General features: G+C 40.2%; 1 protein-coding gene across 3 annotated transcripts; it reads right to left on the bottom strand.

The window, feature by feature from the left end:
• Nucleotides 1-277: 277 nt before the first annotated feature.
• LOC137184087 (carbohydrate sulfotransferase 11-like) lies at nt 278-16,544 on the bottom strand. 3 transcript variants are annotated; one of them, XM_067591437.1, is made up of 5 exons: nt 16,446-16,541; nt 15,969-16,153; nt 3,630-3,706; nt 1,966-2,130; nt 278-1,764 (listed from the first exon to the last, which is right to left on the bottom strand). In XM_067591437.1, exons 2-5 carry the CDS (start codon nt 16,060-16,062, stop codon nt 1,084-1,086), a joined length of 1,017 nt encoding a protein of 338 aa, XP_067447538.1. In that variant the 5' UTR covers nt 16,063-16,153; nt 16,446-16,541; the 3' UTR covers nt 278-1,083. The 3 variants fall into 3 exon arrangements, with proteins under 3 accessions (XP_067447538.1, XP_067447537.1, XP_067447539.1); XM_067591436.1 differs by having other exon boundaries at nt 15,969-16,544; XM_067591438.1 differs by having other exon boundaries at nt 1,966-2,127; nt 15,969-16,543.
• Between the last annotated feature and the right edge of the window lie 1,279 nt (nt 16,545-17,823).

Genomic DNA, 17,823 nt, shown 5'->3' with positions numbered 1-17,823 from the left:
TTGAATTACAAAGTGACTGTGAATTTTCCTGGAAGTGACTCATATGTATATGTATGATAGTGTGAACGAGTGCTGTGACGAGTTAGATAAAACAAGCGTCAGAAGCAGAGCTTAGATTAAAAAAAAAGTATATGATAGATAGATTTCTATTTGGCATCAGTTTATGTGCAAAAGCCGAGACAGCAAATAACTTGCTCCATGCAAGAAGTATTCACTCAGAAGAGAAACCCCTTATTCTTTCATATAAAATCCATTTTCACAAAATCATGAGCCCAAATCCATAACAATAAATACTTTATGCACTGACATACATAAATAAAGGCCTTCCAGAGATACTGTACTGTAGGTGCTTTGAAACAATCTGCAATCTTCAGCTTCACAGTCAGCACATTAACCTGTATGCCCGTGTAAGAGAAGAACCTGCTCCTCTGAAGTGTGACTTTAATTTGTGGCTCATTAGTTCTCAGAAAAACAAGGCAAGAGAACTTTTACTGTAGTGGGCACCACAGGAATGCTGGTAAGGCATATTTCACTCAACTCAACAACTACGTATAAAAGACAGCAACAGAACTAAAACAGAAAAAGTCAGGGACAGAAAGATTTGCTCCATCTGACAAAGCAGGTTCTTGGAGAGAAATGGAAATCGGGTGAGTAAAAATAATAAATACTGAATTCTTACTGAACTTAAAGGCCAAGACCCTTCAGCAATCTGTTCTGCTAAACATCTTTAAACTGGAAAGTAAACCAATAAACTATGAGTGAGTGTGACACACTGCATATAACATGCTATTAAGATAACAGCACATACAGTCTGTCCTTCTCAGGAAGAAATGTGGTTCCATTTAGTAAGTTCCCTTCACTGAAACCAGTTTTTTAGTTGTTGTTGGAGAGTCGTAGTGCCAAGTCTGTGCGTGTGATGGACCATTCCACGCAGGAATGAAAAGTCCATGGCAATAAAAAAGTGCAAACGTACCATCACACATCCACTGTATGAAATGTGGACTATCACAAAAGCCTTCAGAGCTGCGCGATTGGCCAGTCCATCCATGGCACTGATTTCAACCCTCTTTTCTCTGCCCCTCATCAAGTCCTGAGATACTCTGGTGTTGAGTAGTTAAAGAGCAGGAAATCCATTCGATACAGGTTGAATAGTTTCTTCTGGTAGAAAGGACTGATGTGCTTAAAGAAGCGTGCTGCCATGTTGCCGTCAGTCCGGGTGCTCTTACCAGACGTTGGAAATTGAAGTGTCCCATCCACTCCGGCCAATCTGAGCACAGCCTGCGCGTCTGGCTCCAGAGTCTCATACTTCCCCACCACGTCATAATGGATCAGACATGGGTGGCAGAGAGAGTGCACCCGCTCCCAGTGCTCATTGAAAGGTTCTTCCCGTTGGGTCCGAGGGTCCACGAGATACTGGACAAACTCGTGGAAAGAAACGTCATTCCCTTTCTCCAGTGCTTCACGCTGCGGGTTGGGCCGGTGCCGGCGGACGATCTTGGTTCCGTAGCGCTTGTGGAAAGCAGTGTTGTAGCTGCGCGTGAACTTGTTCCGGTAGGCGGACACCAGGCGCTCAAAGGGCTCCCGCACGAAGATGAACTTGAGGTAGCTGCGAAGGCGTTGGTTGATCTCAGGGACTGAGAACTCGGAGAGTGTGCGCAGGTTTCCCGCCACGTGGGCCTCATTGGCAGGGATGGCAAGAGGGTCAGTGTAGCGGCCGTCACTGGTGAGGACCATGAGGACACGCTTCCAGTTGGTGCAGGCTACCTGGAAGTGAGGACAGAGAGATTTTATTTCAGTCAAAAAACCTTTTATACATATAAAAAAGTGAAAGCAGCAATGCTTTTACACATTGTAACAAACTATCATCTCAACAATCTGCACTATAAAAATAAGCCAACTGAATAAGATTATAATTTTATGTGGTCTGGAACTTCAGCTGTGCTAATTACTCTCATGGTAACCAACCTTTGGTACATAGCAGTAAATAAGGCTGTGTTTATCATCCACAATGAGGTGTTTGAGATCCTCGGGTGAAAGCACCCGACGCTTCCTCGTGTGGCTCAGGCACTCCTGCTCCAACAGCTCCCTGCGGCCTTGGAGGGACCTCTGAGCTGCTAACAGCTCCAGCTGCTTGTAGAGAGTACGATGAGGACGATGCAGCACAGGTGAAAGAGAGACCAAGTGGGATGATTAAGGGTTAAAGAGAAACAGAAACACCTTTTAAAAATAGTTGCAGGCAGTTCACATATAAAATATATTTTATATCTTTTGAAAGAATGGTGTTCATCCCTCCAGAAGAGTTCAGAGACTTGCCAATGTGCATTGAGACTGTTCTGGCAGCATGTGGTGGCCCAAAACCTTACTAACACACTTTAATTTGTTTTTTCTTTTAATTTGTCACCTGTCTGTTAGGCTTGCCACAGTGGTCAATGTTACCGGTGTTACACAGTGTTTGGACATACATCGATTACATTACCTGCCCACCGCCCATACTGAAGTTTTGCTTTTTTCTGTAGAAACAAACCCATTTATTTCATTTTTGCGTCAGTGCCCATATTCATCAAATAAAAAAGCAAATTAAATAAAAATCCAATTTGTAAAGTATCGAGCGTGTTATCAATACTTAGTCGGACGACAGATGCTACAATTATAAAGTGACAGGGTCAGCTCCAGAAGTGTCTGCAGCAGCAGAGTCGCAGCAAAAAGTAGCAGAGTGAAACGTCTGTTCTCCGTCCTGCTGCTGTAAACTAAAGTAAAACTAGCTGTTAGTGAGCAGCTGCTCTTATGTCTCCCTGGGTCTCGGTGCTTGTTTTCATCTCTCCGGATGGCAGGCAAGTGCCATTTGTAAAATGTCCAGTGTAACCGGTAACCGGTGTTGTCAGTTTTTTAGTCAGTGGGAAAATTTCCTCACTGTGGCATCCCTACTGTCTGTGACAAATTAAAAGAACATGTCATGTCATATGTCATCTTCACAAAAAAACTTTAAAAAACTATTTCAATAGTGGAAAATTTGCACTTATTGAAGCTGACAAAGTCTTCAATAAGTGCAATAAGTTTACCAACTAAACCCCTTCATCCTGCCACCTGGCTGTAGGAGGTCTGGTGTCTCTGCTGACTTGATATATTTGCTTCTAATACAGGGAAGCTTGTTACTGTGTGTTTGCGAGATGACTACATAGCTTGCTAATTCAAAATGAATGAATACAATATGAACTGAGTTGATGGCCTTGAATCAGTTCTGGAAATCATTTCCAATCAGCTTTACACTGTATGTAACAATAAACATCATAAAGATGTTCAATGCTCAGCTCACTGTGACTCTCAAAGTTAATATCCTACAGCCCAGCCTCCACTGAGATGCCAAAACTGTCATCAGATGATATTTTCAGAGAAATCTGGGCAACCTCACAGACACAACACGACTCCAGAAAATCACTGCGCCAAGCCAAGAAATAGTCCGAATCATTAACTACCGTAAAACCACAAAGTGTCAATTTTGTACAGATTAAAAAAAACCCATTGTGTTAATCAGTGAGCTTTAGAGGTGGATTTTGTTTCCTTTGGACTGAGCCAGGCTAGCTGTTTCCCTCCTCTTGTAGCTAAGCTATCCAGCTTCTGTCTGTTCTCACCTGATCTCCATTGTAGAGGCTCTGCAGTGGACTTCTCCTGCTTTGCCCTGGTCTGCTGACAGTCTTCAAACCAGGTTCTACAGTAAGAGAGAGACAAATCAAAAAGCCATATGATTACAGCCAATCAACACATACTTTCTCAAAAAAACACCATTTGACAGAAGAGTTTAACTTGTGTGTTATCTGAGTGAACTCATGTCCCAGTTCATTTCTTTTCATAAGATGTATGTGAAAATCTGATATGAATAACACCACATTAAATCTGTATTGTGTTATATGTCAACAGGAGAACACGTCTGGTTAATTTTCATTGCGTGTGTTTTGTTGACTTGGCAACACTGATGAAAGTCTGACCACATTATTGTTGTTTTTAAATTAGCCTATATGAAGGTCACAAATGAGAAACACTTTGTTTAACAATGTGTCATGTAATTGCAGAGAGGTTTAAATTACACTGTAAAGATGTCCGTCAGTCGGAGCCAACTTTCCAACCTTCCTCTGGTCTGTTTGTCATGACGTGATCCTTTTTTTAAAAAAAAATCCTCCCTCCTTTCTCCTTTCACTCATAGATTCAATAGGAACAGCTTGTTCCTTTCAAACTCTGTCTTACATTAGTTGCACTTCTCTTCTTACTCTGTCTTTGCTTTTGCTGCAACATTTTTTTTTCGTAACCTGTCTTTTGTCATTTGACTTTTACATAAAATAAGTTGTTTATCCACAGCAGACTAACTGGAGGACACAGTACAAATCAGAACAGACTGTAAAGATTTCAGGAACACGCACTTCCAATTTACTAACATTACACAACCAAACAATGATGAATATGCATCAGTATTTGGCTGCATAACATGCATATATAATGAGGGACATGCAGGAGGCAGAAGATATCTGGATGGAGACCTTGTTATCGTCTCTCCTCCCTCCTCCAGTCTCTATAAACACATCTGTCTTCTCCTTCCATCCCCCCACTCCCATCCCCCTCCTCTCCAGCCCCCATCCAGACCTGATGGCAGTCAGTGTTGGGGTCTGCAGTTAATGGTGCTGAGCGAGAAAAGTGATTTGCTTTGCACATGTGGCTAAACAATGCCTCCGGTTGCTTTATGTCTTCACACAAAGTTGGAACGGGAAGGAGGTGGAGAGAGGTGGAGAATACGCTTCATATGTATAAGCATGAGGGGAAAGTACTTGGAGGAGGGCCCAACAGAGTGATGAGAAAACTCCATACCATCATATGGAAAGCATATCACTGAGTTAGCGCATAAAAAGGTTGGGAAGGCTTATGCTATGCAAGTATGCAGTCCAGAGGGAAGTTTTTCCTCTCTGACTGTTTCTTTTCTTTCTGATGAGTTCACATCAAGCAAATAAAAGTTCCAACATTTTGAAAAATGTCATAAATCTGAGCGTCAGCTTGGGACTCGACTCATGAAAAACATATAAACCACTATTGTGCGCAAACTCATGATCAAGATTAAAATCAAGCTCTAAATCATGACTGTTTCCTGCAAATTTGAGGAAGCAGAAAACACAAAATGAATTAGTGGTGACTAAGCGAACACAGTGAGGCATGCGCTATAAGAGGATCTGAGATAGCCAGTGAGACAGACAGACTGAGACTGTCGTGATGCAGCCTCTCCCTGTCCCTCCTCTCTGCGTGAGCTCACAGGAATCATCAAAATCCTCGACTTCCTCTGGGTGAACACTCTGCCACATCATCTGAACACAAGAGATAGGCATCTAATTCTTGGACCGTGATGAAAGCTTTACTGGATACATTTCAAATCCACATCTTACACAAAATCAGAGTTCCATTTAACAAATATAGGCTTACTAACATATAAATGCTATGTATTTTATGTATATTTTGAGGTCTATGGATATATGACAAAAACGTTTTGTTAAGGTTACAGTGGGTTTCCACTAGGATGACAAGGAAGAGGTCACAGAAACAGCATACTGCTATTCCAGAGGTCTGAAACATACAAGCCACCATACATAAAACTCAGACAGTCAAGGTTCCAGGTAGAACTGAATATAGATGTCTAAGCTCGCAGTCAACAGCGCCGTCGTTCACATTTTAAGCCACTGAGTCCTGCACAAACTCAGGACACTTCCTCAGGAAGCTGGAAAGTAGGTCAAGAGACACTTGTGGCGGCTGTAGTCACATTAATGGGTTATTGTGTGTTTTCAAGTTTAAACACTGCATGATGGAGAGGAAATATTTCATTAGGTCTTTCATTCATGATGTCACGTGGTTAAGACAGGAAAATGGGGAAAGTAAATGTCAAATGCAGAGCTCATTTAAAAATCGGCAAGAGTACATTCCTGTTTTGAATCCTAAAACTCAAAACAGGAGACTGTACAGCAGAGCTGCAACTAATCGATTAGTTAAATTAATAACCAACTGTTTTGATAATCAATTAATCATTTTGAGTTATATTTTAAGAGGAAATTTTAAGAAAATTCCAGCTTCTCAAATGTGAATATTTTCTGGTTTCTTTAGTCCTCTATGATAATAAACTAAGTAGTTTGGGTTGTGGACTGTTCAAACAAGACATCTGAGATGTCACCTGGGGCTTGTATGTGCTGTAAAATGTAACAGCTAAAAAGTGCTGGAGATCTCACATGACAAGGCCAGGAAGTAACTTACCAAACGACAACTTCTCATTTTTACATTTCAGTTGTGGTTTGGTTAATTAGTGAGCTTCAAAGGTGGTGGTGGGTGTATTTTTTCACCTTTAGACAGAGCCAGGCTAGCTGTTTCCCCTGCTTACAGTTTTTATGCTAAACTAAGCTGTCAGTCTCCTAGCTGTAGCTTCATATTTGACAAACAGACATGAGAGTAGTATCAATCTTTCTAACTCTTGGAGAAACTCTTGGAGAAAGTGATCAGATGCATTTTTCAAAATGTTGAACACGTCATTTAAACACAGTACTGATCAAAGTTCTGTGTTGTATATTTCTCCAAAGAAGAAGGAAGTAATTTGTACTTTCCAAACAGGGGAACGTACAAATTACCATGATGCACTCTGAGTATGACTGCATGGGTACCTGAGTGAGTAAATCACTTTTTTCATACCTTCACATGGTATATGACTGTATTTGTGTTAAAAAAAATCCTTAACAGCTGAGCTGCTGGTGATAGAAGTCACTGTAGCATGTATGACATTGTCTAGTGGTGATGCGCAGGTCAGGGTTTTTTAATACCTGCACCCACCCGACCCATTAAGAGAGCCAATCTGTACCGCCTGACCCGCAAAAATATGTCAATCAACCACCCAAACCTGACCCCACCTGCAAACGTTTACGTGGAACTACAAGGCAAAAATTCACAGATGAAACAATTAACGCTGTCTTTTATCACTCATCAGGTTCCACAGCAGAGAAACAATGAATGAATAAATGTCAGGAACAAACTTACTGAAGGCCAACAAGTTTCATTCACCACAAACATAACAAGACATGATTATCTCATATTTTGGCTCAAGTTTTCAGCCAAGTTATTAACTTTGAATCACTGCTTCTGCAGTCAGCGAGCAGAAATACGGACAGTGCCACTCTGCCATTGCAACCCACATTGTGGTCGGAGGGGGGGATTACATGCTGCCTTCAAGTGCTCCTCCTAAACTCCAGGTGTACTCAAGGTTTACTCTGAGTCTGTATTTTTGACGGTATTGAAAATCATATGTGTGGGATTTCTAAATAATAATATAATACTGTGATACCTACTGGGAAATTTCAAAAAGTTCAAAAGGTGACAGCTAAACATAGCCTCTACATGTGTAAGTGTATATGTACATGGGTGTGAATGTGTGAGCATGATGAGGGGAGGGAGGGTTGTGACCTGCTCTGTTTTAAGAACATGTTCACTCTTCCTTCTTATCACCACTGAAAACACTGCTTTCATATTATTTTTGTTGTACGTTCAAAGTTTAGCTCCAGAATGCTTTTTCTTATCTTTTATATTGCATCAAAGCTTTCAACTACAATAACACAGTCAATGTTTTTTTTTTCTGTTACATGGAAATGTGCATTTCACAAGCGTCATAAACCATATCTTTCTCTGTGTCGTGTGTTCTATCACATTCACCAGAAAACCACCACTTCCTTTCAGATTCAGGAAGTGACAAAATACAGACAGTTGAAGAGGAGCAGATGAGGGCCCCAGTCTTACTACACAGACAAACAGCCCGTGCTGAACCTGGCTCTGTCTCGTCTGACAGTCTCGAGGGTGTGAAACGCCACTGATGTTATGTTCCCAGACGAACAAGGTTCCATTAAGCATGTACACCACTCTGGATCTTTGTAAACAGACACCACTTGTTTAGGTCTTATCAGCTGACAAGAGAGAGGGAGACAAATTTAAATAACAACATTAAGATACTTTCACTGTGTGTGGAGGCCTAATACACCACAACCAATTTTATTGCTAATGGTTTTGTTTCTCGTTTTGTGAATCAAGTCTCTGCCCTGCTTCCTGGCAAATAAACTTCCTTTTTCATTTGAAAAACCTCATCCTCCCTCTGATCATGATAAAGAACAAAGAGGATTCTGTGGCATCAATAATGTAAATATTTACTTAAAGAGGTAAAACTGCACTTAATTGCACTTGAAATGAAGGCTTGTCTTTATGAGGGCCACGTAATGGAAGATTCCGTGAGTTGAGAGAAAACCACAGTGTAATTTGCTTTGATTGAGGTATATAAAAGTCTGTTTCACAATGTGACTGAAAGGGAAAATAGGATGTCACAAATGAAAATAACTGCAGGCAGGAAGAGACAATTGGGTTATCAGGAGTAACAGGCCGCCAGGCTTTATGTGTTTGTTTAGAGCATAGCTTGATTTGAAGGCGTCACACCATCCACACGCTAAAAGCAACAGATGGTGGTAATTAGAGCAACAAGATGAGGTGACTTTACAATCACTGCTGTTCTTTGTAGCCAGGCAGGCACTCCCTTTTAATGTTAGTCTTACCCTCTTGCTGTTCACCTTCATTCAAAAGGGTCAAAAACATTACTGTAAGAAATTCCTGCATTCAGTTACAACCAGACAATTTCTCAATCCAAAAATTACGATGTCAGAGTTCAGGTTGATCTGAAATACTGTGTATCTTTGAGTCCCTTTAATTCTCAAGAACAGTAAAAGTGAAACTGAAAGGGATAAAGTTACCTCAGTGCATAACGCTTAGATTTAATGCTAGGGCTGGCTGACATGACTTATATTTTTCACATGATAATCTCTTTCATATTAGTCAATATCAATATAAATCACAAAGTGTAAATTCCCTAGTAGTAGATTCACAACCTGAGAAAAATCTATTTGAATTAATCCTCAAAAATCCTTCAGTATGAAATGTTTGCAGCCAGGGAGGTCACACATTTTCAACTGTGTGTAGTGGGACGTCTTTTGCCATTAAAGACCAACCGCATGTGTTTAATAATGGTGGAAAAGCACTTATGGTTCGTTGCAGGGGTGTTTCTGGGGATGGGTCTAATTGCTGGTGAGAGTGTGGATGTAAATGCTTGCACTCTTTATTGGAAGGTAAGCTTCAGGTAATAAAATTTATGTCTAGTCTGTTTTACGTTAGACTTAAAGTAGCCTAGCTGCGTTTGGGACTGTCTCATCAACTGTATGGACAAACAGTTTTAAGTATGACCATATTAAGTAGAGTATGACCACACCACCAAGGTCTTATTACCCAATTTATCCACAACAGCTCTTTAACTTTAAGGACACTGTGACTGTTAAACTGTAGCTTCCTGATCTGCTGACACGTCAAAGTTTTCTCAGAGGGAGCGCTCATCCCTCCTGTCAGACTTTTGAAACCAAACAATAGCATCTGGTGTGTTCAACGATCCCTAATTGATATTAACATTTAACACAAGCATGTTTGGGCCTCGTGTCCCAAAAGTGCATTTCGACCACTGAACTTCTGCCTCTTAATGAAGTAGCAACAGTAGCTGTGGTTTGTTGATCCCAAAACTAAACTAATAAACGTCTTTATATCTGAAACGGAGAAATAGAGAGGCTAAAAAGAACACCTGCAACGGAAAACATGACAATCACTGTCAATGTTACTGGTTTCTAAAAGTGCAAGTAAGACCAGAGACAGAGAGTCTGAACTTGAGGCATTGAAACCACATCTTTTTCAAGTACGTTAGACACAGGCCTCTAGTTCTTGTTTTGGCATATAAATCCACTCAAGCTTAATGCTTCCTCTTTTCAAAACACACTGTTAGTGGTTTGAAAAAGGAGAACGCTAGAAGGCAACAGGCTTAACAATTTACAAGATAGAGCATGTTTGGAGTAATAACAAATAGACTTTTAATACAGCTGAGAGAGTGAGGCAGAACAAACCACCAGCAAGTGTAGCATGTGGTCTGCTGCGCTCTGTAAAGGGCTGCCGGCGTTGTGGGGGACCTTAACGGCATCAAACAATGTTTGTTTCACAACAGCCTCATTGATATCAACGTCAGATGATAAGTGGCAGCATGCATACACATGAAGTAGCGCTGATGCGTTCAATTATAGGATTGCGCTGTGTGAGAGTGTGTGTGAGTGTGTGTATGTGTATAGGGGTGAATAAGTGTGTCTGTGGGTAAATACATGTTCAATGACAAAGATTACAGTGTGTGTGTTTGTGCCTACAGTAGGTTTAGGTAAAAAATGACAATGAATTGTGGACTGACTCTGTGTGCGGGCAACACACATCAGAGCAGGCCTTGATGTTGTGTCTGTTTAGAGCTGCAAGGAGGAATCCATCACTTTCACAAGAACCAGCAGAGCTGGTTGGAGAATCAGTGATATGTGACAGATGCAAGTTTCCAAATCCTGTCATCCATGAGTTTAAGTTTTTATTAATTCAGCTCAGATTTGATTAGTATGTGTGACAACAGCTGTGACAGTTCTGCTTGTTGATCAGACAACGTTATTGTTTCCCGTCGCTGGGAAAGACGGAGGAGTGTTTCCCCACCCTCTAGTATCTGAAGTCATGTACAGCTGCCAAGCAAATGAAGTGGAAACGTTGTAGAGAGTGAACGTAGAGCGAAAAGCAACAGAGGATCAGAAATGATTCTATCAAGAACAAACCTCAGACACATTTCAGTTCTGACTCTACTCCAAGGCAACATTTCTCTATTTAGTTTGACTTTTACCATGTGACAATGCCATGACGCAAACAAAAAATGACATACAGACATGTGATGTCACCTCTTTTAAGAATGGCAGCCATTATACTGAACCACATGCTGAGTGTAAGGATTGATTAACACAGTCAAAATTTAATCACGTTTTTGTCAAAATTCGAAATATGATGCAATGAGTATGTTTAGTTTTGGTGTTCGGGGTGTTGACAGAAAATGGTTTCCTGTGTCAAACAGCAGGGCTTAAGACTCACGACCCTTGCTCTAAATACTGACAAGTTCACGCTATCTTGAACAAGTGCACATACTGTATACCATCCTTCTACGCTGAGCTATGATACTTGGCAAAGTCACACATACTGTACTCGAACTACACACACAACGACACTGTGCCATAGCACTGCTGAGTCAATGTGACCACATAAGAGAAACTGGGTGTTCATCTCTATTTTTGTTCAAATTATGATGTATCTAATAAGAGAGGCTGACTGGAAAAAGTAAATGTCAGGAAAAAGTTTCTCAGTATGTTAAAACCGTTTTACACTGGCCTGAAGGAGGAGGAGCTTCTGGAGTAGCTCAGCAGGCCTTTTATTTGCATCATTGCACCAAGTTTGTATTTTTATATTTTAAAAAACTCTGACAAGAGCTTAATGAAACAAAATGTGAAATATCTTAACAGGGAAAGAGTTAGAGAATCACGTTTAGAGAATCATAATACAGAAAGGTCAATGTTTCTAGACTGTTTTCATGGCCGTTACATTTTCTCACCAGAATTATTATTTTTCTCACCAGTTAGTATTTCTGGTAAGTTGCAGAATTGATCGTGTTTGAAAAGAGGGGCAGTGATTACAAGGATTTGATTTTCTCGGTCAGCTACAACTTTGTCAAAAACACACAGCACAAAGCATGACTCTGATCTACACTGATGACTTTAAATCTATGCATGAACAGATCGTGCTTAGATGCTGACAATCTCTCACTGGGTGATATGTTGTCGGTTTTGATACTGACGCAGCCTGAGTCTTTCAAAAAAAAACTCCATGCTTCAGTCCATTATTGCTGCAGCCGTTAATGGTTTTTGAAGTAGTTTTAATACACAGCAGTAGCCAGAGACAAAATTCAACAAATCCCAAGCACAGTTTTAAAACAAATTACATAATGATAACATTACATACAGGTGGAATGCTATGACTCGAAGTTGATTCACTGTACACTGTAAATTATACTGGTGTTTAATCATTTTGGACATGTGATTTATGCTAATGTACCAGCCAAAATGTTAATTAACATCAAACAACTTGCCGATCCCCATTGGTGAGCCATACACTCACACCTACATCATTCATTTGCTCATCAATGTGTGCAGTATCTTTAACACCACTGATGTAATCTTTACTACATTTGAACATTACTGAGGAAGTCTTGCATCATATTGCCAAACTCAAAGGTTTAAAATGACACTGTCCTACCCGCAAAGGAACTATGACTAAAGCTCGACTAAAGATAAAGCATATCTCAATCTCACAAACTCAAATTCCTAAATAAATGAAGAGCTGATAGAGCTACAAATCTGACGTGGCTCGACTAATGAGGTTTTTAACAGCACACTGGATAGGACTCGTATTTCTTTCTTATGTGCCAAACCCAGGGTGTTGGCACAGGAAGCCAGACAATGGAAGCACGACAATAATATACACTGAGCTTCCTGTCCACTATTACACAGTATGCTTAATTTGGAGATGTGGCTCTGCAGAGCAAGTGGATGTGTGTGCGTGTGTGTGTGTGTGTGTGTGTGAGAGAGCTTTCATATATAGCACATTCCTGTGTAAAACGAATCAGATATCCATCAACAATGTCTTTAAGTCTTCAACTTAAAGAAGTACAGAACATTCTTCATAGTGTATGATTTTTATAGTCATTAACTGTCTATGCAGTTTACATCAGTGTCAAATGAGAAAAACGAAATGAGAAGTATGAGTGTAAAACGTTTGCAGAATTACAACACAGAATTATTTTGTAAGTCCAGAGGCTGGGACAGTTTCCACGGTAATGCAGTAACACCAAAACATGGGATTAAACTTATTACCATCAGTGCTGTTTTTTCTTTCTTCCCTCAACCAAAAGACCACCTCTCTATCAACAATCGGGCTTTATTATTACTGGAAGCAAACTATTTTTCTTATCTGCTGATCTTGGTTAGTAGCGCGAACATCAAACCTCCGATACCTCACCAATGAAAACATTTAGGCCATACCACATCACAGGCTCTGATCACAGTAAGACGCAAGTATCTCAGCCAACTGCATCAAAATTTGGCGTAGGAGGCGTACACATAATCAAACTAAATTAGAGCTGCAACGATAAGCCAATCAACAGAATATTAATCAGCAATAGGGCTGTTCCCGACTCAGGATTTTCACAATCAACTCAGATTCTGTATTTTAGACCAATGCATCAACTTGTACGGGGGGCGAGGGGGGGGTGCTGTGTAGTCTCATATACTCATCTATATTTCTCTATATTTATTTAATTACATATATTTTGTTCTTTTGGGTTCTATATACTAAACAACATTATTACTTTTTGTTTCTTTCTTCACTACAGCCTACAGAAATATCATTCATGTCTCCACCAAATTACTGCAGTTACAGTACAATCACGCGCACCAGCAAAGCAGCCACACAATAATCTGTTGCAACAGCTGCATGAGTCTCGTGTTTTACTTGTAAAACTTGTGTTTTAAAGCTGTTGCTCATCATTTGTGATGTGAAAATGTCAGATTACCACACAGCCGGAGAAATAAAAAGTCCCCCTGTTTCCATCACAGTTATGTATTAAGGTCATTTAGAGAGAAGAATCTGTTAAAGTTTACAGTCTGTCATGCTGTCGTGAAAAAAAGGCTGCAAATCATCTGACAAAATGCAAATGGACTCAGGGTTCTTGACTGATGCATCGACTCAGTAGGTTTTAGGGGGCAGCCCCAATCTGCAACTATTTTCATAATCAATTCATTGTTTTTGTCATTTTTTAAGCAAAAATGTCAAACATTAGCTGAAATGTGATGTGAAGATTTCATGCTTTTCTTTGCCATATATGATAATAAACTGAATATCTTTTTGGTTTTAGACTTTTGGTTGGACTCTTATCAACAGGCAGTTTCACTGTTCTCTGACATTTTATAGATCAAACCATTAATTGAGAAAATAATTGGCAGATTAATCAGTAATGAAAATAATCACCTAAACTACATTTTAGAAGTATTTTGCCCCCAAAACAAACATATTCTCAACTCTCTCTCTCTCTCTTGAAATCTCTCTCTTAAATGAGGTATAGTATTTCCAGCACACGTAGATTAAGTGTGACAGTGGAAATACTTGGGACACGTCTACAACATCAGTGGTGAATATCAGGTGTTGGTGTCAGGCTTCAAATTTCTTCTTTCAATTCATCCTAGGATTTGTTATTGTTTGTTTTGTTAAGCATCTGCAGAAGAGGAATAAGCTGTTAAATAGATTTAATCACTTTACATATCCTTATACTGCATATACAGGAACTTTATAAAGGAGGTTTTAACATAAACTGATTTGGATTGGAATTTTGCATGAACCATCAAGTAAGTGGGTTTAGATGTTAAAAAAAAAAAAAATGCATTAGGCATAAAACATACATACTGCAACATACTGGAACAAAACAGAGCAGAGGAGAGATATTAAAAGGAACGAAGAAGGCCAGGAGAATACAGAATTAAACAAGAAAATTGATGTTGGTTTTCAATCTGTCTCTGACTGGATACACAGTAATTAAGGACGCCTTGTGCTTTGTTGACATCCTGTGAATTAGTCCTGTCTAATGTGGTTCCACAACGCTTTTCATGTGGCCTGCATGGTTATTGGTGGAGCTGTAAAGCAGACAAGCCCAGACAGGGCACATAGTATAGGTATCCACCTACAACAGTCAGGTAGAGGAGGTGGGGGTGTCAATGGTAGTGCTAAAGTGTGTTGCTCGTAGGTTTGGCAACATGTGGTTTAGTGTGTCTGCTTACAGACTGCTCTACATTTATTCAACGTGTGGTGTTCTGTAAAAGCTGATTTATTTCTGTGGTTTTGAACTGTTCACTCATGTCGTGTGCACTGGAGGCACATCAGGTGTGGTGCATCATATTTGTTTAATGCATCCCAAGTTCATTTCAAGCAAAGATAATTATTTTGATTGAAGTTATGGGTGTGATTATGTTTTTTAATTTTTTACTATTTCACCATCATTATCTTTTATATCTTATGACACGCACAGTGTGACAACTGGGGATGATTCAGTTCGTGCCTTGACAAGTGTCTCACCAAAGTTGCAAAACTTCACCCAGAGCACACTTTGCAGACTTAATGTCAATACTTATTTCAGAGAAAACCCACAATGATTTTTAAAGCTCCTCTTGCCTGACAACATCACCAAAGACAGGGCATTGGCTTCTCCTCTCTACCCCAATTATCCTCATTCTCTCTTCTTTACTATCCACATGGAAAACAGCTCTTTTGTATCAAATGCTCTTTCTCCTTCTCCTCTTACCCAACTGCCATTTTGCTTCAGCATGTGTGGTGAGCGCAAATCAATCATCTGTACTTCTCCTTCTCTTTTATCTGAGATCTAACTCCTCTCCCTGGATGTCTGCAGTCGCCTGGGGCCCAAAATCTGTCTTCCAATATCCAGGACGGGCTCAGTCAAGGAGACAAAAGGAGAGGAGAGGAAAGGAAGGCTGAAGCAGAGGAATGCAGGGGGTCTCTAGGAGGGGGGGTTTCAAAACATTCCACTGTTCACAGTGAGCTTATTCATACTTCATGTCACTCACATTTCATTATGTCTCAGCACATGCCCACTGCTTCACACATGCACACCAACACATACACACAGGTGTGCTGACTGTGTTAAAAGTTTTGTCAACCAAAGATGCTTGTATCTAAGCTAACGTTACGCCTAAGTTAAGCTTAATATAACGCTGCCTTACGTGTATATTACATACAGTAACTTATAAGGTGATATTTGATCCTCTAACAACTATAAAGTTGTTTTACTTTTATGGTCACTGCACTAAATCTAGTCTAAACTGCTGTTTTATTTACATATAAACGTGTTAATTAATATTACAATATGGTAAGTGTAACGTTAGTTATTTTAGCCCAAAAGTACAGTATGTGCCTGGTCTTACCTGGCTTGGTGATGGTCTGGAAATAAAGCACGAGAACGAAGAGCGAGCCGAGGCACGTCGCCAGGAACAGGCGTCCTCCTCTGGGCATCTTCATCCTGAAACCCGGCTCTTCTGGCGGAGCCCCCGACCCCTCGTCGCTGCCTCGACACGGTTCATACGAAATCACCCGGCGGAGGATGAAAAGACTCTCGGAAGAATGAGACTATTTATTAATTGTGAGAAACGGAAAAAAAACCGTGTCGCCCATCCAAGAGTAACGTTAGCTTGGCTACTGAACGACACCGTAATTAGCCGTTAATTCTGATATGAGAGGGACCTGAATCCCCAACTGTCCGCTGTGTCTTTTGAGCGAACGTTACCTTAATAACGATAGTAAATGAAGGAAGGTCAACTAAGATAAGACATGAAATAATGTTATGTTGATATTACATAAGTTTTAAATAAATAGTTTTTCTCTCTCCAGGGTCTAGTTGTTACCAAAGCCAAATGTGTCTAGACTTTGTCGAAGCTGCAAAAAAGTTCTCCGCCAAACATGGACGGGGCACCGTGCCATGACGTCACGCCCACCCCTCTCTCGCACGCTCTCCTCCTTTCATAGGCTGTATGGTGCCTTTAAGTAGTGCCGGAAATACTAAAACTACGCTGAGGAAGTCAAATTTTCCATATCATGCATGCTCAGCTGTCAGGTGTGGCGTATAGCATCTATAGTACAATAAAGATGTGTAATCACTTTGTGATAAAAATAAATAAATAAATGCAGTAAACATTTGGCCCTCAAAAGTTACCGTGCGGCCACCATATTTCCATTACGGTCAGTCTGCACAACATCGGTATCGGCCTGAATATCAGTCTCATAAGGGGAACACTTGAAGGCAGCAATACACTCGTGCACAGAGATTTCAACATGGACAGCGTGTCCTAGCTCATTCAACAACTGACAGCTATATTAATTGTAAATGGCGCTGAGTGCAAGACGTTTTATGAAATAAATGACTGAAAAGTCGGAACCACATGAAACTTAACAGGCAGAAAATAAAACACACAGTATGGGTACCAATCTGAATAGCTTACCTGCCCTGAAATATGACTGAAATATCTGTTGCCCGAGTTTTATTGTCAGTCCCATTTCAAAATGCTGATTGCAAACCCAGAAGCCACACGCTTGTGTCACTGTTAGAAACTTAATATGGCTGCAGTAGCTACTTACAGTTTTTTCTTGCTTTGTGCAGCATCATGCAATATGGACAAACAATAACATTTTCAGTTTGAACTGTTGTGGGTGAAGATAATTTCAATGAATATTACATTATGTAAAAAACAACTAGACTAAACTTAACAACTGTATTTTCCTTTATTCTTGGACTGTTTTATGCAAGTCTCCTACTTTAATGTATGTTGGAATTCCACTCTGCAAGACCTTCTAGATGTCCAATGAGTCCCATTAATTGCGTTTCTTTCCAGTCTTTTTCATACCAGAGTCAATATGGGAACACATTCCTACGCATGGCCTGACAGAGCAGTTAATGCTGCATTGAATTCTGGCAAAGCTTTAAATCACACATCATTCCTAGAGGGGAAACTTTTTCACATTTGTAACACCTGTCTGTTCAATCACAGAAAGACTCAGCATGCTTCACATGAAAGATGACACCACCATAAACAAACATACAGTAACATAAACATGCAGTAACTCTTGAGAACTGCACTCACACATGCATATCCAGATAGTAGGCTGTGCATGTAGATGTACTGTTGCTTTCACACAAAATGCCTATGAGAAACATGACTCCAAATTTTGAAATGCAGCTAAAATGTAATAATAATATCACATTTAAGGGGCCATTTTTCTGCAGAA

This window comes from Thunnus thynnus, chromosome 6, assembly GCF_963924715.1.
Source record: "Thunnus thynnus chromosome 6, fThuThy2.1, whole genome shotgun sequence".
In the NCBI taxonomy this organism is placed as follows: Eukaryota; Metazoa; Chordata; class Actinopteri; order Scombriformes; family Scombridae; genus Thunnus; species Thunnus thynnus.
The sequence above is the reverse complement of the archived record's forward strand: the minus strand, read 5'-3'. Positions and strand labels throughout refer to the sequence as shown.